This window comes from Parasteatoda tepidariorum, chromosome X1 (genome assembly GCF_043381705.1).
Source record: "Parasteatoda tepidariorum isolate YZ-2023 chromosome X1, CAS_Ptep_4.0, whole genome shotgun sequence".
Taxonomy (NCBI): Eukaryota; Metazoa; Arthropoda; class Arachnida; order Araneae; family Theridiidae; genus Parasteatoda; species Parasteatoda tepidariorum.
In genome coordinates, this window is record NC_092214.1 from 34,361,714 (window position 1) to 34,380,281 (window position 18,568).

Sequence of the window (18,568 nt, forward strand, 5' to 3'; positions counted from 1 at the left end):
AATAGCTCATTGTGCAGCTCTAGTGCGATGTAAATGAATTACAACAGCAACAACATCAATCAGGTTCTCATAATTTCTCGACGGTGATCGGAAGTGCGGCAACCACATTCATGAAAATCTTTGAGGAACCATTCGTATTACGTGTGCGAATCTTTAGAAACCCTGATTGACGCATTGTCGGGCGATCGCACATGCGAATTTCATTCACCTAGATTGCCCCAAAACTTCCGAGAAGTTCGCTAACGCGCACCGAATGAATGAGAGCTCGATGCGTGAACTGAATGCAACAAGAATGGTCTCCTTATTTTTCACTTCATATTTTCTGGGTCTTCAATGAATTTCGTTACAAATTAATGGCAGCATAAAAATCGGCAGTTGATCTGTTGTTTTCTGCAATGTTACGTGTTTTATTTATGTGAGGTGGTATTGTTATAATTTGTAAATGATGGCTAAAGCTAACTTATTTATATATGTCATTTTATTTATTCACTTGTCATCTGCAATCGCATTTTATCTTCCTGGGTTAGCACCTGTAAATTATTGTGAGGAAGGAAAAGCTACTGCTAGTTGTCAAGTATGATCAGTTTACCATTATAGAGAAATTCTTATTAATCTAATTTGTATTTAAAGTTGAATATTATCATTGTATTTTAAAGCTTTTCTTCTTCTTGATTGGATCACCGTTTCTTAAATTTAATTGATCATTTTGAGCGTAGGATATGTATAGGTATTATTTGTATTAACATATCGAGTTAGTCCACTTATAGACGGCTTATACATTTTTTAAAACTGCGGAATTTTATAAAAAAAGGAAATTTATGCAAATTAAACTAATCTGAACAATAGTATTAATAATTGTTAATTTTGTAGTTAATCAATAGATCCGCAAGGAATTTACAATCGCGTTAAAAAATAATTTTATGTGGCATCATTAAAAATGAATCGCTATTACCATTACATTGTGGGCTATTTAGTTGATTGTTGCTCAAACATTTTCGACTAGCAGGCTGCAAAAATAAAAATAGAATATTGAGAGCGAACATTAATATGAGGCTGTAGTCATAAAGGAAAGGTGTATTTAGATTCTGTAGAATGGTTGGATAGATTTCAAATTGAAGGCTAGTTTTCTGAACTTTTGTGCAAATAATAAGAATGATAGTTAAATAGTATTTGACGTGAATAAATATTATTTTAAAAATGCACTTAAATGCAACGACGAGATTAGTAGATGCAGATTCAAAATTACAAGAGCAAATTATAACAAAGAATTTACAGGTATACATTTAGGAAAAACGTCCAAATCAAACATTTTAATTTGGCTGCCTTATGAAGTTAATTTTACATCAACTTTATTATTTAGTATTAGCAGGGTATCTTGCGCTCCTGGAAAGTCATGAAAAATCATGGAAGGTCATGAATTTCGGTATTGAACAAAATTTGACATGAAATATCATCATTTGAACCAGTTTATTTAAAAAAATCATGGAATGTCATGGATTTGAGTCGCCGAAAAATCTTAATTTTTAAATTTTTTTAATGGTGTTCCGAATTTATGGTTTCCGAGTGGTGAACCCCTCCAATTTAATGGTGTTCCGCATATCTGAATTTGTGAAAAAATCCCCACCACACAAGTCATATTTTACAAAAATATAAAATATTTTTACCATGTTCTTAAAATATTATGGTGTTCTTTTTGAAACGAAGGCAAAGAACATTTCTAAAAAATCAAGAAATAAAACATCATTTCTAGTGCAAATTATCTTTTAAACTTCTGTGATTTCAAAACTTTTATTATAATTTATTTTTTTTATTTTGTCAATTTAAAATTCTAGCTGAAGCTAGGCAATCATTGGCGAATTTTTTTTAATTCCGAAATGAAAACAGAAAAATCATGAGTATTTCTTTCCTTTCCAATGAACAAGAAAAATATTTTTTAGAATATAATTCTGCAGAAAAATAGAAAAAAGAAATTATTTGCTTTTGTATTTTGTTTCACTTATTTTATTGCTTCAACTCTTTCTTTACTTTGTTTTTTCAAGTTAAAATCTATAAATATGAAGATGCAGAGTATAATAGTTTTGGTTATACCTATCATTTCAATTAACATTATTATAATGCTTTTTTAATTTATTGTTCTGTTTTTGTTGGGAGAAAATAGTAACTTCATGAAGTCATGAAAAGTTCTTGGAATTAGTCATGGAAAATCATGAAAAGTCATGAATTTGAAAATCTGAAATGTGGCAGATACCCTGTATCTGTTAATTGGGTTGGTTATGGAGTAGATTAGGATAAGATCCCCTCAAGGAAGGCTGTTCTATTATAGTTACTGTCACCAGATATAGATAAAAAAAGGAATTTTTCTGTTTAATAATTTTTCTGTTTTCTGTTAATCTTAACTCTTTCTAAGGTCGTGGTGAGCATACCACCTCTATAACTTTGTTATGCCATTTATTATTAATTTCAACTCTGATGAAGTAATAGGTATCCTTTCAAATAAAATTGGTTACAATATGCCTGTTTCTAAGGAATTTAAAATAAGTTATAGTATGTAATTCCGTTTTCAGTTTGGAGTAATTATAAAATTTATTTTACAAATGAAAAGAAATGAAAGTCATGAAGTTTCTTTTTTATAACACCTGTTTGGTAATAACTAACATACTTACCACAAAAAATATACAATTACAGTCAATTTTTTTAAAAAATTTTAATGCATTTAGAATCCCTCAAAACTGCCAGAAAACAGTTTATTACTTTCCTAAGAAGGCTATTTAGTTATTTTTAATCAAAAATAGCTTACTTTAGTTTTCACCTGAAACGGGGAGTCGTGATTATTCACGAACTGACGTCACATGTGTCCATCTTCCGTCCACTTACAATCACTGTGCCGTGAAGGCCAATACGTTCTTGCTTTCGTTTGAATTTTCGTAATTAAGTCCAACTATTTCAGATGGTCAATAGCAATCTGTATAAAAAATTGCACCCTAATATCGCTTAATAAAAATGTGGGTTTAATATAACATATTTTTATAATGTTAAATTTCAATGTTACTCACTGAAACATTGTTAATAGTTGACGAAATTTTCTAGCTCTGAATATTTAAGATTTTTTAGTTAAATAAAGAAAGTGTGTACTATTGCTAATTAAATGATGCATTATAAATACAAAATAACTTCGTTTTTTCCATTTTTTTTAACTCTATTAATCTTAATTTTAATGTATACTTCAAATTCATTTCGAAGATTTATTTTCATTTTGAGTAAAAGAAATGTTGGATCAATTATTTATGTAGAATAAATAGTTTTAGATTTTAAAATGTAGTGAAGCTTAAGTTATTGATAATTTTTATTTATTTATTCTAGCGTGAATTCAAAGCACATAATTGTCTTTAGCATAGCAGTAGCCTTTTAAAAAACTTGTGATCCCAGCAAAACTTAAAATTCATTCTTTCAGCAAAAAAAATTTAAAGTTGAAAGAAAAAAATTTAAATATTCTAATAGATTTTATTAACTTCATTTTAATTGCCCTAATCTGTGTTATAAGAGTATTTGAAATCAAGCATATGAATTTACTTAGTTCTTTATTACAGAAACAGGAATAAAATTTTATAAATGCATATAAGCAAAGTACCTATTTACTCAAAGATTAAAAATATTGAGACAAAATATCAACATTACTGTTTATTTTTTAAGTATTTAATAAATTATAAAGAATGTGCATTAGAATTTCTTTCCATTTTATATAACTTAATTTTTCATTATTGTTCTTTAGCTTTAGTGAAATAGAAATTTCTAGTTTAATGATATTCGCTGAAATTTTGTGGATAAATGAGTTAATTAGATGTGGATAAATGGGAAATTAAGTGAAATTTTAAGTATAACTAGATTATGGTGATGATGATGATCAGAAGATATACTTCAATGGATTCTTGAAAGTGTTGATACGTTTTCGACTATACCGAATCCTTAACCTGAAATTTTTTTCAACTATTTTAATTAAATTTTTTTAATTAAAAATGTATAGTGTATTAATTTTACTATTTTAGAATTCTTCATTGCAAGCACTGACTAATAGCTTGCAAAAATAAGGAGAGAAATGAACAATAACCATACTTTGTTAGTACTTCATTGCAGAAAAAGGAATTAAAATTTATAAATTTAAAAATAAAAATAATTTCTAACTGTAACGAAATTCCTATTAACGCAAAGAATAATAAATATAAGCATTAATGTGAATTTAAATATTTAATACGTAGTAAAAAAAAGTTGACATAAACTTCATTTGTAAATATTTACTTAAAAAGAAAATCCTTCAACTCTAGTGATAAATAAATAAAAGAAGCAACATTAAATTACATTATTTGAATTCTTGAACATTAGCTCATAGATTGTAACGTTGATGGACTGATATTTTTCAATGAACTAGATTTATGAAAATACTGATTTGTTTTAATGCAATAACGAATAATAATATCATCCATCCGATATTTAAATGTATACTATTTCTATCCAATCTGCGACTTATTTTAATTAAGTAATTAGGCTGTTATGGAGCATTATTTTAATCTAAAAGTAAGTGGAATAAAATATTATTTTCTATGAACTTCAACAGCACTGATTTCAGCTGAAAAGAAATGTTGATTCGCTGTAAAGAGCTTCATAATCATTTCTTCAGATATTTTAGTAATAAATAACAACGTTTGAAGTTTTCAAATCTTTCTTTCACTTTGCACACACTCTCAAAGCTGTAAATTTAATTCACAAATTTTTGTTCTTATAATTTACAAGGAATGTTCGTTTGATATCAAAACTAAAAGAGCATTGAAATAGCCTTATCGGATGGAGACGGCAAGTTTCCATTCAGCAAATGCGATGTCATAACCAATCAATGATCGTTTTTGATTGCATCACTTACGGAGACCTTTTGGGGCAATTTAAATCTTAAAAAATTAAATAAATTAACATTTTCCGTAAAAAAAATCAGATTTTCGATTTCAGGTGAGAATTTCCAATAAGTTATATATGAAAATAAAATAGTTTATGATCTGCTGTAATTGCCCATTCTTGTTAAAATTCAAATTAATTTATCAACTAATCTAAATGAATTTTTTCATCTGAATTCAAAAAGTATTTTATTGTACCCTTACTAGAAATAAATGGCCTGTTAAAGGGTTATTTAGGTAAATACCAAACTATGTACATATGCAATGAAATCAATATATTAACAGAAATTTTCATCTCAATTAGGACTTATAGAGTTCTACAGTAAAGTGGTCGTAAATAGTTGTGCTCCAAAAGTAGCCAAAAGTAGCCAATAGTCGTAAATAGTTGTGCTCCAATGGAGAGCCTGAAATTATTCATTGGCCATACGTAACAATTTTGAGTGTTTCCTGCTTCACGACATTATTTAGACGAAATTTATTGCATAGAAAATAGTTTTTTAAATTTTTTAGGAAATTCAGATAAAAAAATTTTTGATTCTAAATATGAGTGAGATTTATTAGATATTAGAAATCTTCTTGAAATTAATTATTGATATTTTATGTTTAGCATTTTTACAATGTTGAAAAAAAAAATTATCAGCTACATAGATTGTACTTTCTTTATGCCAAATTATTTTGCGAAGTTGTATGATGTTTTCTTTATTTCATTTTTTCCATTTTGAGTTAGTAGCAAGGGGAAAAATTTGTTTAAATTGTAGAAAGAATATATTTTTTTTTCCTTTTCTCTTTTAGTAATATATTTGTTCTTTTTCCCATAATTTGTAAAATCAGCAATGTTAGATATGGAATCAAAACTTCTATTTCTAAATTCATATTTTGTTCTACTTTTGTGAAATTTATGTTAGTTATCTTTTATTTTAGTCTGCTGTTACTCTTTACGTCAATCGTTTGAATTCTGAAGAGTCTGTCATACCATATGAATATAATCAGTGAGTAACATTTTTATTTTTGTAAGAATTATTGCTAGAGAAGTATAAGTATTTTTTTCTTTTAAAAATATATGTTGTAAATGTTTTTTAAACTATTCACAAATAAGCTGAAATATACTACTTAGTATTAGAAATTTAAAGAAAAGTTACTAATTTAAAGAACCTGAAGACATATATATAATGTGGCTAGTTCGTTAAAGTTTAACGGTAAAATATTTTCTTATCTTATTAACTTGAAAACATTTTTGCCCACTGTTTTTAGATCTCTCAGGGTTTATATTTGTCCTGATTTTTCTCATAAAATATATTTCATTATCGTTTGACCCCATCTTTATTTATTTATTTTTTGTTATTATATTCCTGATTATTTTGGTTGTTCAGATCATTCCCCCTTTCCATGAATACAAGTTCAGATTTTAAAGTAATTAATTTAAAGAGTTCAAGGATTTTGATTTTTGATTTCATCACCTTTTACGCAAACTACTTAAAATCACAAAATTCAATTGTTAAAACAGTCTATTAATTAATTATATGCATGTTTCCAGCTTGTAGCCTTACCTGCAGGATTCATTGTTTCAAATTTGTTAGGTATTAAGTTATTTTATGAAGAAAAAAAAGTTAATAATGTTTCATCATAACATTTTTAGGGCGATGAATTCAGGGCTCATACACTAATACATTATTTTCAGCAAATATTGAAGGGCAGAGCTTAGTTGTCTCTTTTATCCGATTGTAAAAATGATTAATTCCAATCAATAATTTTGTAGAATTTTTAAATGGCGAGATTAAGGGATCATAGAATAAATTATTTTTGCACTATAGAGTTTAGCAACATATTTATTTTAAAGAATATTGAAACCTTACTTTAAAATATTTTGATTTAGGTAGTCTCAAATGATTACAAATTTTAATTTTATGAGGCATGTGATTTTCCGCTAATTTGCGGAATCCTGCAAATCTCTTGACTGTTTATTCGCAGATTTCCGTGAATTAAAAATTTATAATTCCGACCAAATTTTCTCAGTGTTCCGCTAATCTAAAATTTAAATTTCATAACTTTTCCTCTCTTGCCAACATCCTCATTTTTTCTACCTGAAGATTTTCTTTGACACCACTCAAATGACTGAAAGAAAAATTCTTTAATAAATTCATGATGCAAGTAGTAGTTCCAAAATCTCAATCACTTAAGAGATCGTTTGGTGTTCCCAAAATATAGTGTTCTCCAAAAAAATAGTGTTCTTTAAATATTTTTTTAAAATATAAATTTCATAAATTCTGATTTATTATCTAAGAATTATTGAATTCAGTATATTTGTCCTGCTATTTTTTTGCCTTCAATTAAATCAAATCAATATTTTAAAATGATATTATGACATAAAATTACAAATCTGGCATTTGGGTATCACTTTTCAACGCGTTGGATTCCATCGTAAATCTATAGCAATTCGACCATATTTTTTTGAACAAGGGGGCAGTCTTTCTTCCATTCAATTCTTTACCCTTTCTATTCACATTTTTCTTTCCCCCGTTAGGACACTTCTAAGAGTGACACTCTCTTCCTTTTACTCCATCTTTTAGATTCAATTCTTCCATATCCTGTCCCACCTTAACAAGCGTCTGCATTTTTCTTAGCAGACTTCAATTCAATTGCTGTGATGTATAATTCCTCTTCCTTTTCACCCCATTCATTGGTCTTTTACAGTATAACATTAATCTTCTACCTTAAACATCAGGATAGCTATTTTTTAGAAAAAAATTCATAAAGAAATTCTTAGAATAAAAACTTTTAAATTGTGTAGTAGGCAAGGGGCGTTTTTTTGGTACTGATTTACAATCATTATTTGTGTGAAACTACATGGGGAGGGGTGCTTTCTTAAGTCGGGATGTTTTTTTATCAGTATTTTATAGTGAATCAAATTATTCATATCTTGATTCTCTTTATTTCTTCTGCATTATTCCTTTTAAATAGGAGCTGGAAATGCAATATCGACAATCTTAGATATTCTAGAATTTAGAAGCATGCAAGTATAAAATTAGCAACTAAGTATACTCTGGATTAGATGGTATTATAAAACCCTAAAGCGGATGTGTGATACCTGATTTCACAAATGCTATAGATATGATGCATGATTTGTAAAAATAGATAATTCCAGAATATTGTGGTATAAGTGGTATTAAAAGTTTCTAGCTGTTGAAAAGAGGAGAGAAAATGCATCAAATAACACACACAAGCTTTATAATAGGATATCTTTGCCCAAAGACAATATTGTCACTTTGCACTTACAAGGCACATCGCTAGTCGATGTTATCTAGAATAACCGCTCTAAAAAATATTCTCCTAAACCGTGAAGGAGGTTTGAGGGCCTTTATTAAGAGTGAGCAAAGAGAGGGAGTTTTTTTAATGACATCATACTGCATATTACTTTCATCATAGCTCTAGTGATTGGAATTTCCCGTAGACTGCTGTATTTTGACAGTTTCTTCTGGTCTACTGATTTAATAAAAAATTGTTCGAAAATGTTCAGTTTATTTTTACTCAGAATTTGTTTTTTAAATTAAATAATCTCTAAACTATCTTTAATGAATTAAATGACTATTACTATTCAAAATTATGAGTAAACGTAACATTTCAAATTCATTTAATGGCAATCATAACTTGAAAATATTGCAATTTTGTATTTTGATGAATATAAAAATCCCTACAATTCCTTGTAAGTGAAATATTTAGCATATTATGTAAATCATGAAATTTAAATTATATTTTAAAATCTACTGGATTTTTTCCTATCTATGTTGGCAGCTAAGCTTTCATTAATTAGCCACTCGCCTTGGAGAAAAATGTGTTAATCGTTCAAAACCGGGCAGTAACTCTTAATACCAGGGCTGATTGTGCCCCGGAAAAAATCCGGATTTCTGGATTTTTCGCTAACAGTGATCCGGAAGTTTCCGGAGATCGAAGGTCCAGACGTTTCAGAAAATCGTTGATCGCAGAAGTTTCCGGAAATCAAATTTTCAAAGGGGGAACTTAAAAACACAGGTATAGGTATGTGTAAAATTTTATATATATTTTAAGTAAACTAAGAAATACTGAGAAAAGGGAAAAAAATCATTGTTTAAATTTTTTTCTACTTTTTTTTCTTTTTCTTTTTTAACTTAAGAAATTTTCCGGAATTTTGACTTGGACTCACAATTACCCCTGTAATACTGAAGGATTAATGTCTGAATATTATTACTGCAATATCATAGAAATGTCAATGAATTATGGTAGCACCCAGGCTTGTATAGGCAATACTGAACTACGCTTGCATGGTAAAAAATGTTTTATTATAAAATAATGTCTTTAAAATGATAATGAAATAATAATAGTAAACATAATTTTTAATTTCTAAAGGATTTGAAAAAAAAAAACAACAACTTAAAATGCGTTAACAAATCCACAAAATCTTGAGCATAAGAAGTGTAGGTTCTCTGCGAAGTTTCAAGAGCAAGCATTAACAGAGAAATATTTTTTTTCAGCTATAACAATAAATTGATATAAAACAAAGTTATACCAACCAATTCTCATCACATTAAAAATTAAAGCTATCATGTTTAAAACTTAGTAGAAAAAGACCACTACCGATAAGCACTTTGTGGTGAAGGAAAGGGGTTAAGAAACAATCTTAAATATGCTAAATCTTATTCTTAAATATAATCAAATATAATAATCTTAATATAATAATAATAATCTTAAATATAATTAAAATGATTTTCCTGTTAGGAAATTTCACATAGGAAAATAAATAGTACATATTTTCTGTAAGAATTAGTACTGCCACTAATCATGTAAGTCTGCAAAATGATGTAACACGAAAAATAAGTTAAAAATTTTTAATTAACAAATTTATTATAATAGATAATTAAAAACATAGTTATTTATGATTGATAAAAAAATATATCAAAATCCTTCAAAGTCACTTTCATCACTATCAGAGACGAATAAGATCAGGTAGTTTTCATCATTTTCAATATCAACCTTGCTAGTAGAATCCTCAATCATTGCTTCTTTTAAATATGTCTAGTTGGAATATTTATTTATCAATTATTATTTCAGTCAACAACAAAAAAAAAATATATTAATTTTGTTTTCTTCATTTAATCCAGCTTTGACCTCTGCACTACAAGTGACAGTGAATCGCCTGTTGAAAATTTGGGTCAGGTTGTGTTTGGGGAAAGGATTAGACCATCACCTTACGCTGTAAGTAAAAATCCTAACTTGGCTAATTTTTTTGTAAAATGTATTTAAATTTATGTGCAGTGAAACCTCATCTCAGAGACACTCCTCCAAGATGTACATCTCATAACACTTTATACAAAATACCTTTTAGTCTTCTTCAATATAAAAAATCTGTTATGTAATACTCCTTTCCTTATGGCAGAAACTCTCTTAACTCAACAAAGACGTTAATTTTCATGTGAAGGAAAAGAAAAGAAAAAAAAAACCCACAAATCTCTTAAATGAACAATAAAAATTTATTCCATATTTTCATAAATTATTTTTAGTTTCATCGTTTTCTAAACTAAAATTTGATCTAAGGTATGAGCAATATTTTTTTTTTGGTGGACTAAGTAATGAGTGGGGAGAAATGCAGCCTTTCTTTTAGAAAATGAGAAGAAAGCAATGTGTTTCTTTATGGTTTTTGACTAATGCATTAGATTGTTGTATGATTGTATTGTGCTTCACAGCAACTACCTTTTTTACAAAGCTCAATGGAGCCAAGATGCTTTAGAAGTAGGATTTGCCAAACACTTTGTTACACTTTTCATTTCAAACTTCAGAGAGGTATTTTATATAATGAATTGAATTTGTAACCAATTATTGGTGACCCATACGTAGAATTTCCATTAATGTGATTTGGGATATCATGCTACAAAAAGCATTGAACTCTTGATTTAATGGGAAATTTGTTTTCAATTTGCTTTTGCTACTTGATTATGGGGCCAAAAAATTATACTTAATTTTCTGCCAAAAAATTATTCAATTCTATTATAAATCATCAAAGAAGATGTTATATGTTATTTGGTTTTTTATTCCATATGGTTTTTTATTCCATATGATTTATTCCTTATGATTTTTTATTACACTTTTCATATGTTATTAGATAATTTGGAAATCTTACACAAATAAATAAATCTTAATACTATCTGTAGTTCTTTCTACCTCATTTTCTTTTAGGCTTCCACTGTAGAAATGCTAATATTAAATATCTTATAAAAATTACTCTTGGCGATGGTGAATGTGAAGTAATATTTTAAATGAAGTAGAATATTATTTTTAAAAATTGCTGTAAATTGTTAGCAAATATATTATAATCAAGGGTCTGTTTAGAAGAAATTTAGGTCCGTTAACGAACCCTTCACAAAATATCTTTTCAAAAAAACGGACCCTTCACAAAATAATTTATCTTTTAATTGGACCCTTCACAAATTTGTTTATCTTCATTATTGTTTTGTTAATCGATTAACCCTTCCTGGGAGAAAGACAGATGTAAACGAACTTAGTTTTGTCCTCGGCCGACGCTTCTTCCTTTATTCATCTGAAATGAATATTCTGCGTTCAGCAGTATAGGCTAAATACCAAGTATTTGTATGTTGCATCTCTAGTTTAGTAACAGCAATTGCTGTTTATTTTTAAATTTTTTTTAATTATAATTTTACAGTGTTGAGCATAATCTTGTATCTCTTTACAATTTAAAAACTCCTTGAAATTTTTTTTTTGCAATAACAGGACTCTATTTGCACAAATTCACAAAAGCAGGACCCTGGCTTTTATATTCACAAATTGCGAGTAATTTTTTCACAATTTTACAAAAACCGACCTTTTACAGAGTGTCGGGACAGACCCCTGATAACGAAATATAAGTCATTTTGAATCTAAGCATATATCCTTCACTCAACATGACAACTATGCTGCAAAGTTAAAATGAAGAAAAGTATGGATATAAAATATTTTTCAGGCTATTATGAGTGAAAGCAGATCCTCAATATCATTGTCTTCATTAAGTGTTATTTCATCTAAATTTTTATGGTATTTTTTTATTTTGCAGTAATATTTTCCATAATTTGTTATGAGAAGTATTTGTATTTTTTTTCTGTATATTTTAGATTAGTTTTTTGAAGAACGTCTCTTGTGTCCCCGTCTGTGAGAAGACTTATCGCATGAGCAATAAGGATGATGTGGAGAGGCTGAACAATTTGAAGAAAGGAATGTTAAAGAACTATCAACACCATTGGTAAAATATTCTAATATTTTTTCGATGTGAAGTTATTTCACTAATTACTATTTTGATCTCTCCTTTGATTTTTCTCTACTCTAAAAGGAAAATAAAATAAAACCATTCAATCACTAGGTACTGAAATAAAGTCCATTGTTGAAATTCAATAATTATTTCATATTTTCATTGAATATGTTTGTCTAGTATAGGAGTAAAATATAGTAAAAGCCTGACTACCCAGAATTTTTCTAACCAGAAGCTTCAAATTAATAGAAACTTCATAAAATCATAAAAAAAACTTTCTTATTATTTCCTTCTTTGTTTTTTTGTATTTTTACAAAATGTTTGATTGATTGACGCATTCAAAAATTACAAATAAGCAGATTCTTATGCAGGGCTCAAAGTTGCCCTAAAATTCCTTAATTTTCTTAAAAAAGAAAGTGTCCTTAATTAAAAGCAAAAATAAATATTATTTATCTGAAAAAGAATTGAAGAAATTTCAAATTCAAAAATTTTGTGTATGTTATGAATCAAAGTATATAACAAAATGAATGCCTAAGTCTTCATAGTGTGTCAAATATGGTATTAATTTACTTCCATAGTTAGAGACAATTACCTTTGACTTAATGGTATAGAACAGTGTTCCCCAACCGGTCCGTGGATGAAATGGTACAGGTCCGCCCGTTATTATGATATCAATATATAATAATTTAATTACATATTAATATATGTAATTAAATTATTATATATTGAAATTAATATATGTAATTAAAAATGATCTAAAATATAAACAATCAACGCCCCCCCACCCCTGCGTACCGGGGTAAAATTATCAAACGTTGACAGGTCCGCGGTGATAAAAAGGTTGGGGAACACTGGTATAGAACATTCCACACATGTAGAGAAATATATAAAAAGCTCTTATCTCTCTTTTCTCCCATCACTATATCATACTCTACTGATTTTCACAAAAGAACCCTCTTATTTTGTTACTACTTAACGAATTTAATCATGTTTATACTATTTTCTCCCACTTTATATATATATACAATAAATGTTTGCTTAACTTTTTACAAAAAAAAAAATCTGACATTTTTTGCTTAATCCAGGAACTACTGAAACTAATACTAATTGTGTATCTGCGAATTCATGTTGGTATCTAGAACTTGCTCCCATTAGAGAATGAGCATCTTTAAATTGTGTTTAAATTTGGGGGCAATTTAGTCCTTATTTCTTAGATTCTGGACTTCCAGCCCTGCTTAAGCTTAGAAGCCTGAAAGATTGAGTACACAAAAGCTTTTGTTCGAGAAAAGATTGCTATTTCAATAAGAGTTAACTAAAAAAGTATATTTAATTCTAAAAGGAACTTTGGAAGTTATAAAATAGAAGGAACACACTTGATTTTCAAAGATTAATGAGTTTTTTCACAAATAAAATAAATTGACTTGAGCTTCACTTCAATTTTGGTAAATGAGATAGTGCTGCTATGTACTGGGATTTTAATCACGTTAAAGATATTCCATGAAGGTTACTGCATGGTCCTGGGCCAACTTTCATGTTTAAAATAAAGTGGTAAAACAAATTAAACTTTATATTTTCTTTGCAACTAATTAATTAATTATACAATAGATATATGATTAACCGACACATTCCAAAAATACATTATTTACCAAATTTATGTATTCAGTTAGAACTAAAAAATATATGTAAGGACTTTCCATGTAGGTTACATTTCTCATACTTAGTATTTTTTGTTATAGAAAATTAACTAAAATGTGTAAAATAAAGATTACAAACATTAAATTTAAACTTTTTTTTAACTTAATACTAACTCTCTCATTTGAAAGCTTTAACATTAATGTTTACCATTTAAGCCATCAAAACCACAGGGAGGAAAAATTTTCCTTGATTTCGGAATGACCCAGGTAGAAAGTTATTAAATTGTTTCATTATTTAGTTTGCTCTTTGTGCATCTCTATTAAAAAAATTTCTTGTTTTAAAGGTGGTTATTTAAAAAAGTTACATTTATTTGGCATTTTTTATTTCATTTTGATTGATAATGGAGACAATATATATTCAGAATGCAAGCATATCTAAATTTGCTACTTCAGTTGTAAATACTGCTTACTGTATCATTGGTTAATTTGATGAAAAAGAAATTCCATTTTTATTGAAAAAAAGTTTGATTTCATAATATTGATTTAAATGAATCTTTCTTCATTGTGGTGGACGTTACTTCTTCCAGGAATACTCGCTGTGTTTTTTTTTTGTATTAATAAATATAGTTATTGATTGCAATTGTATTAATAAATATAGTTATTGATTGCAATTTCTTGTTATTTTTTAAAGCAAAATAATTAGGTTCAAAAGGAATTTGCATTTTATTTTAATTTTAGTGCTGTGGGGGAACTCTAATCGCATAGGGTGGGACAAAGGCGCATCATTACTGCAATAAAAGTGTTAATGTCTTATGTTGATTTTTTTTTTGTGGAAGTGATTGAAAATATTTATCAAAGATGGTAAATGAGTTTATTTTCAAATTACCATGTCAACGGAAAAAAAATAGTGTTTTTTGCCTGTTATATTCCTGTTTTATTAATAGAACATGTGCGTAGCATTTTTAAAAAGTGCTTAAAGGTGCTTATTTTTAATTTTCATTATTTAAAAGCCATTAAAGGTGATTTTTTCATTGGGTGTTTTTAAGAAGTGCTTAATTTTCCCTTTTCAAAAATGAGATTTTTTTTGTTAACATGTTAATTTTCCCCACATATCATGCAAAAGCGTGCTTTTTACATTGTTCTATTCAGTGTTTTCACAATTCATTTTGACGTACCATCAGTCCATACCATATGAAAGCTCCGATCATTTTACATGTTTAATGAAGTACTTGCGGGTCCGTAAGTGCCTCTACTGAGCTGGGTCCGGTGAAATTATTGTCTTCTCATGTGCAACTCTGTTCCATTTTGCAAGATATTTTAAATTTCAGACTTCATTTTCCACCCTCTGATTTCGAACTGAAAAATCTCTCGATCATTTTATAACGGCTAATAGAATCAAGAAAAGAGTTCTTTGTCAGAAACCAGTTATTTTTTCTTGATCATCTAAAGTCTTTGAAAATTATTTTGCATTTTGTTAATCTATATATTGCTTAAAAATATTTTTTGAGTGCTTGAAAAGTATTTAAAAGGTGCTTATTTTTTGTTGAAAGATTTGACTGCACACCCTGAAGAAGGAGATCACAAATTATTAGTTTATTTTATTATTTCTTTTTTTTTTTATCAAAAATCATAGAACTTGAAAAGGATTGATTGTTGCTTATAATGTTTGTTAAGTAAAATTTTATTATCTGAGCAAATAAAATATACAGTTAAAAGTGTGATGCACTGATGAAAAATTACAATTTATAATTAGTTTAAAAATGCAATGTATTTGTTGTTTTATGTATATTTAACAGTTTCTAATAGTAGTTATTTTCTCTTTTTAATTTTCTAATCTATATTTTCTAGGATTGTGGATAATATGCCTATAACATGGTGCTACCAAGTTGAAGCTAATCAACAATATTGTTCTACTGGTTTTCCTATGGGATGTTATGTCAATACAGCAGGGCAACCCAAAGATGCTTGTGTGATGAATGTATGTATTATTTTATTCATCATGCTAAAATAATACAGTCACTGCTTGTAAATGACCCCCGTGGTCCAAGTGGAAATAGGTTCTATTTTATTTAATTTCTGTTTCGAGTAGCTATTTTTTCTAAATAACTGGCAAAAAGGGTGGATACAGTGTGAAAACAAAAACAAAATGCGATGAATTTATTGAACCCTTTGAAAAGAAATTTATAAAGGTTATGTTCTTTGTGATTTATGCTCTACTTTAACGAAATAAGCGTTTGGTAAATCTTAGTTTGCTATCTGTTAAAATACTGTACTACAAATGATTTTGTTATATTCAAAATGCATTACTAATATTCTGAGGTAGTAAAACAATACAGTGTTTTTAAAATTGGAGCAGCTATACTAAATATTATTTTTCCATTAATTCTAATGCGCTTCATTAAATTTTTCACAAAAACTTCTATTGGTGCCCATCTTTAAAAGTAGCAAGTATGCTGATGCTAATTGGAAATTTTTTGCTAATCTTCGAAACAACAATGTTTAATTAGACCATTTGAATTGGTAGCCGTGGGCTGCACATTATAAAAAATTGCTACAACTATTAAACAATGTAAAATTGAGGAACTTAATTTATGCTTTAATGTAATACAATCTGGTTGACATATATTATAGCATACTAATTATTGCTGTGTAGGTCCTTGTTAAATTTGATTTTAAGTCATTGAAAAGTCCTTGAATTTTTTTTTTTTAAATTGAGTGGGAACCCTATAACTTTTATCCCTTGTCATATCAGTGGTTTAACTTTTCATTTTTATACCATGATTAAAAATTCAATGTAAAATTTTATGTTAAATTGACCAGAAAAAGTAGTTTCATGATGTTAAATAAAATTTCTGTTACTACATTACTTTGAAACCAAAATTCAGTTAAACATTAATATTTTTCTTGTAATTTTTTTCAGAACAACTACAACCATCATGATTCTTTTTACGTATTCAATCATGTGGACATAACAATTACGTATCATAGTGGTGAGGATGAATCTTGGGGAGTTGGCTTTAAAGATAAAGGTGGAAGAATTGTGCGAGTTAAAGTGTCCCCTCGAAGGTATGTATTTATTCAACTGTTTTTTAAAGTGAAGAAAGTAATTTTCAAATTTTTTTTCTGCGTTGAAAAAATTTTATTAATCTTTTCCCCCTGCTTTCTGTTTATATCTTAAAATTGAAAAATATATTGTTATTTATTATCTGTTTATGTGAATTGTAAAAACGTCTATCTTAAGCACATGCTCAAATGTGCTGACTTGTTTAGCTTTTGGTCTTTCTTTTTTTAACTTTAGTTTCTTTCTGTCTCTATTTTTCAGAGAAATATCTTTTCTTGCTTTTTGAATCATGTATCTTTCATTTAATTTTTGGAATCTCCCTTTCAGAGTGGTTTAGTGTCGGTACCTCACTCCCCCCCTCCTGTTTTACTCCGGAATGTTTTGTTCCAAATGCTGCTGTTAGTCAAGCACATCAATTGTTTTGCACTTCATTATTGGTGCAAGAAAAAATGAATGACTCTAGCACTATTTTTACAAAAAGGAAAAAAAAAAGACTACTTAAAAATTGACTACTAATTTGCAAAAAGAATTAACCCAATTATTTAAAATATAATTTGTTGCTAAACTAGCAAATCCTGCCAAATTTAGTTATCAAACATGAGTTTCCAACTATCTTGCTGTTTTGTCAAATTTATAAAGACATTTCTCTAAAACTGACTGTTTCTAAAATCGTGTTTTGATCAAGTGTCACTTTAGGTTTAATGGTTTAAATAAAAAATAGGATTTAAAAAAATTTCACAGTACGAAATTAATTATCCGTTGGCAACTGACTATAATTCTGGTATAAGAAGCAACTCTAAATTTTGTTAACAAAAATTAACCAGAACCTGTTAGGTTTTTCTGATAAAAGATTTCTTGTACAAATATTTTAACTGAAAATTTAATTTTAAAGATTATCTGAATTTGATTGATACTTTAAATTTTTAACTTTCTTTTAAAAATTCATTTTTAAATTCATCATATGTTTAATAAAATTATTGTTTTTGTAATAGTTAAGAATATACAAGAAATAAGATTTCAGAATAATTTAAGTTTCAGAAAATGTGATTTTTTTTTTATGAACATACATAGCTATACTGAAAAACAGTGCTTGTTTTTTTACTTAAATCCATCTAAAAATGGGTACTTGTTTTTCTCAACAGCTTTTTTTCAACTTTACTTTGCATGATTATGCAAAAGATGAGTCATTTGAACATCTTGAAAAAAGATAATAATTTCTTGAATTTAATATTATCACTATTTTTTTATTAAATGTTTTTGTTCAATAATGTTGTTGATTTACAGATTAGTTCTATAATTTTTATATCATTTTCTTATCATCCAATAAGAATACAGCAAAATTTTTTTTGTTTTTGTTTTAACAGTTTGATATTTTTGAGGTAATATGTTGTCAAATTATTGAATTATTACTTATGCTGTCAAATTGTTGCTTTTGTTGTAAATTGAAAGTTACTGCTTTTATGAAAAGTTGAATGGGTGTGAGATTATGTGTTTGATTAAACATAATTTTGTCTAACTTCATAAAATGTATATTGTAGTGTAAGAAGTTATTGGTAGTTAATATGCTTAGTAAGATGCTGTATTGGATTTGTAAAAATCTTAAATTGAAATATTACCAATTGATTTAACGAATAAAATAAAGTTAATAGTTTAATAATTTAATTTC

At 27.7% G+C, this 18,568-nt stretch overlaps 1 protein-coding gene across 1 annotated transcript in view; it reads left to right on the forward strand.

The window, feature by feature from the left end:
- The first annotated feature begins 332 nt into the window (after positions 1-332).
- LOC107445937 (transmembrane 9 superfamily protein member 2) overlaps positions 333-18,568 on the forward strand; it is a 46,058-nt gene continuing 27,822 nt past the window's right edge. The window contains exons 1-6 of the mRNA XM_016060446.3: positions 333-574; positions 5,862-5,929; positions 10,073-10,166; positions 12,074-12,201; positions 15,690-15,819; positions 16,762-16,907. Coding sequence (XP_015915932.1) covers positions 443-574; positions 5,862-5,929; positions 10,073-10,166; positions 12,074-12,201; positions 15,690-15,819; positions 16,762-16,907 — 698 coding nt within the window. The 5' untranslated portion in view covers positions 333-442. The remainder of the gene's footprint in view (positions 575-5,861; positions 5,930-10,072; positions 10,167-12,073; positions 12,202-15,689; positions 15,820-16,761; positions 16,908-18,568) is intronic.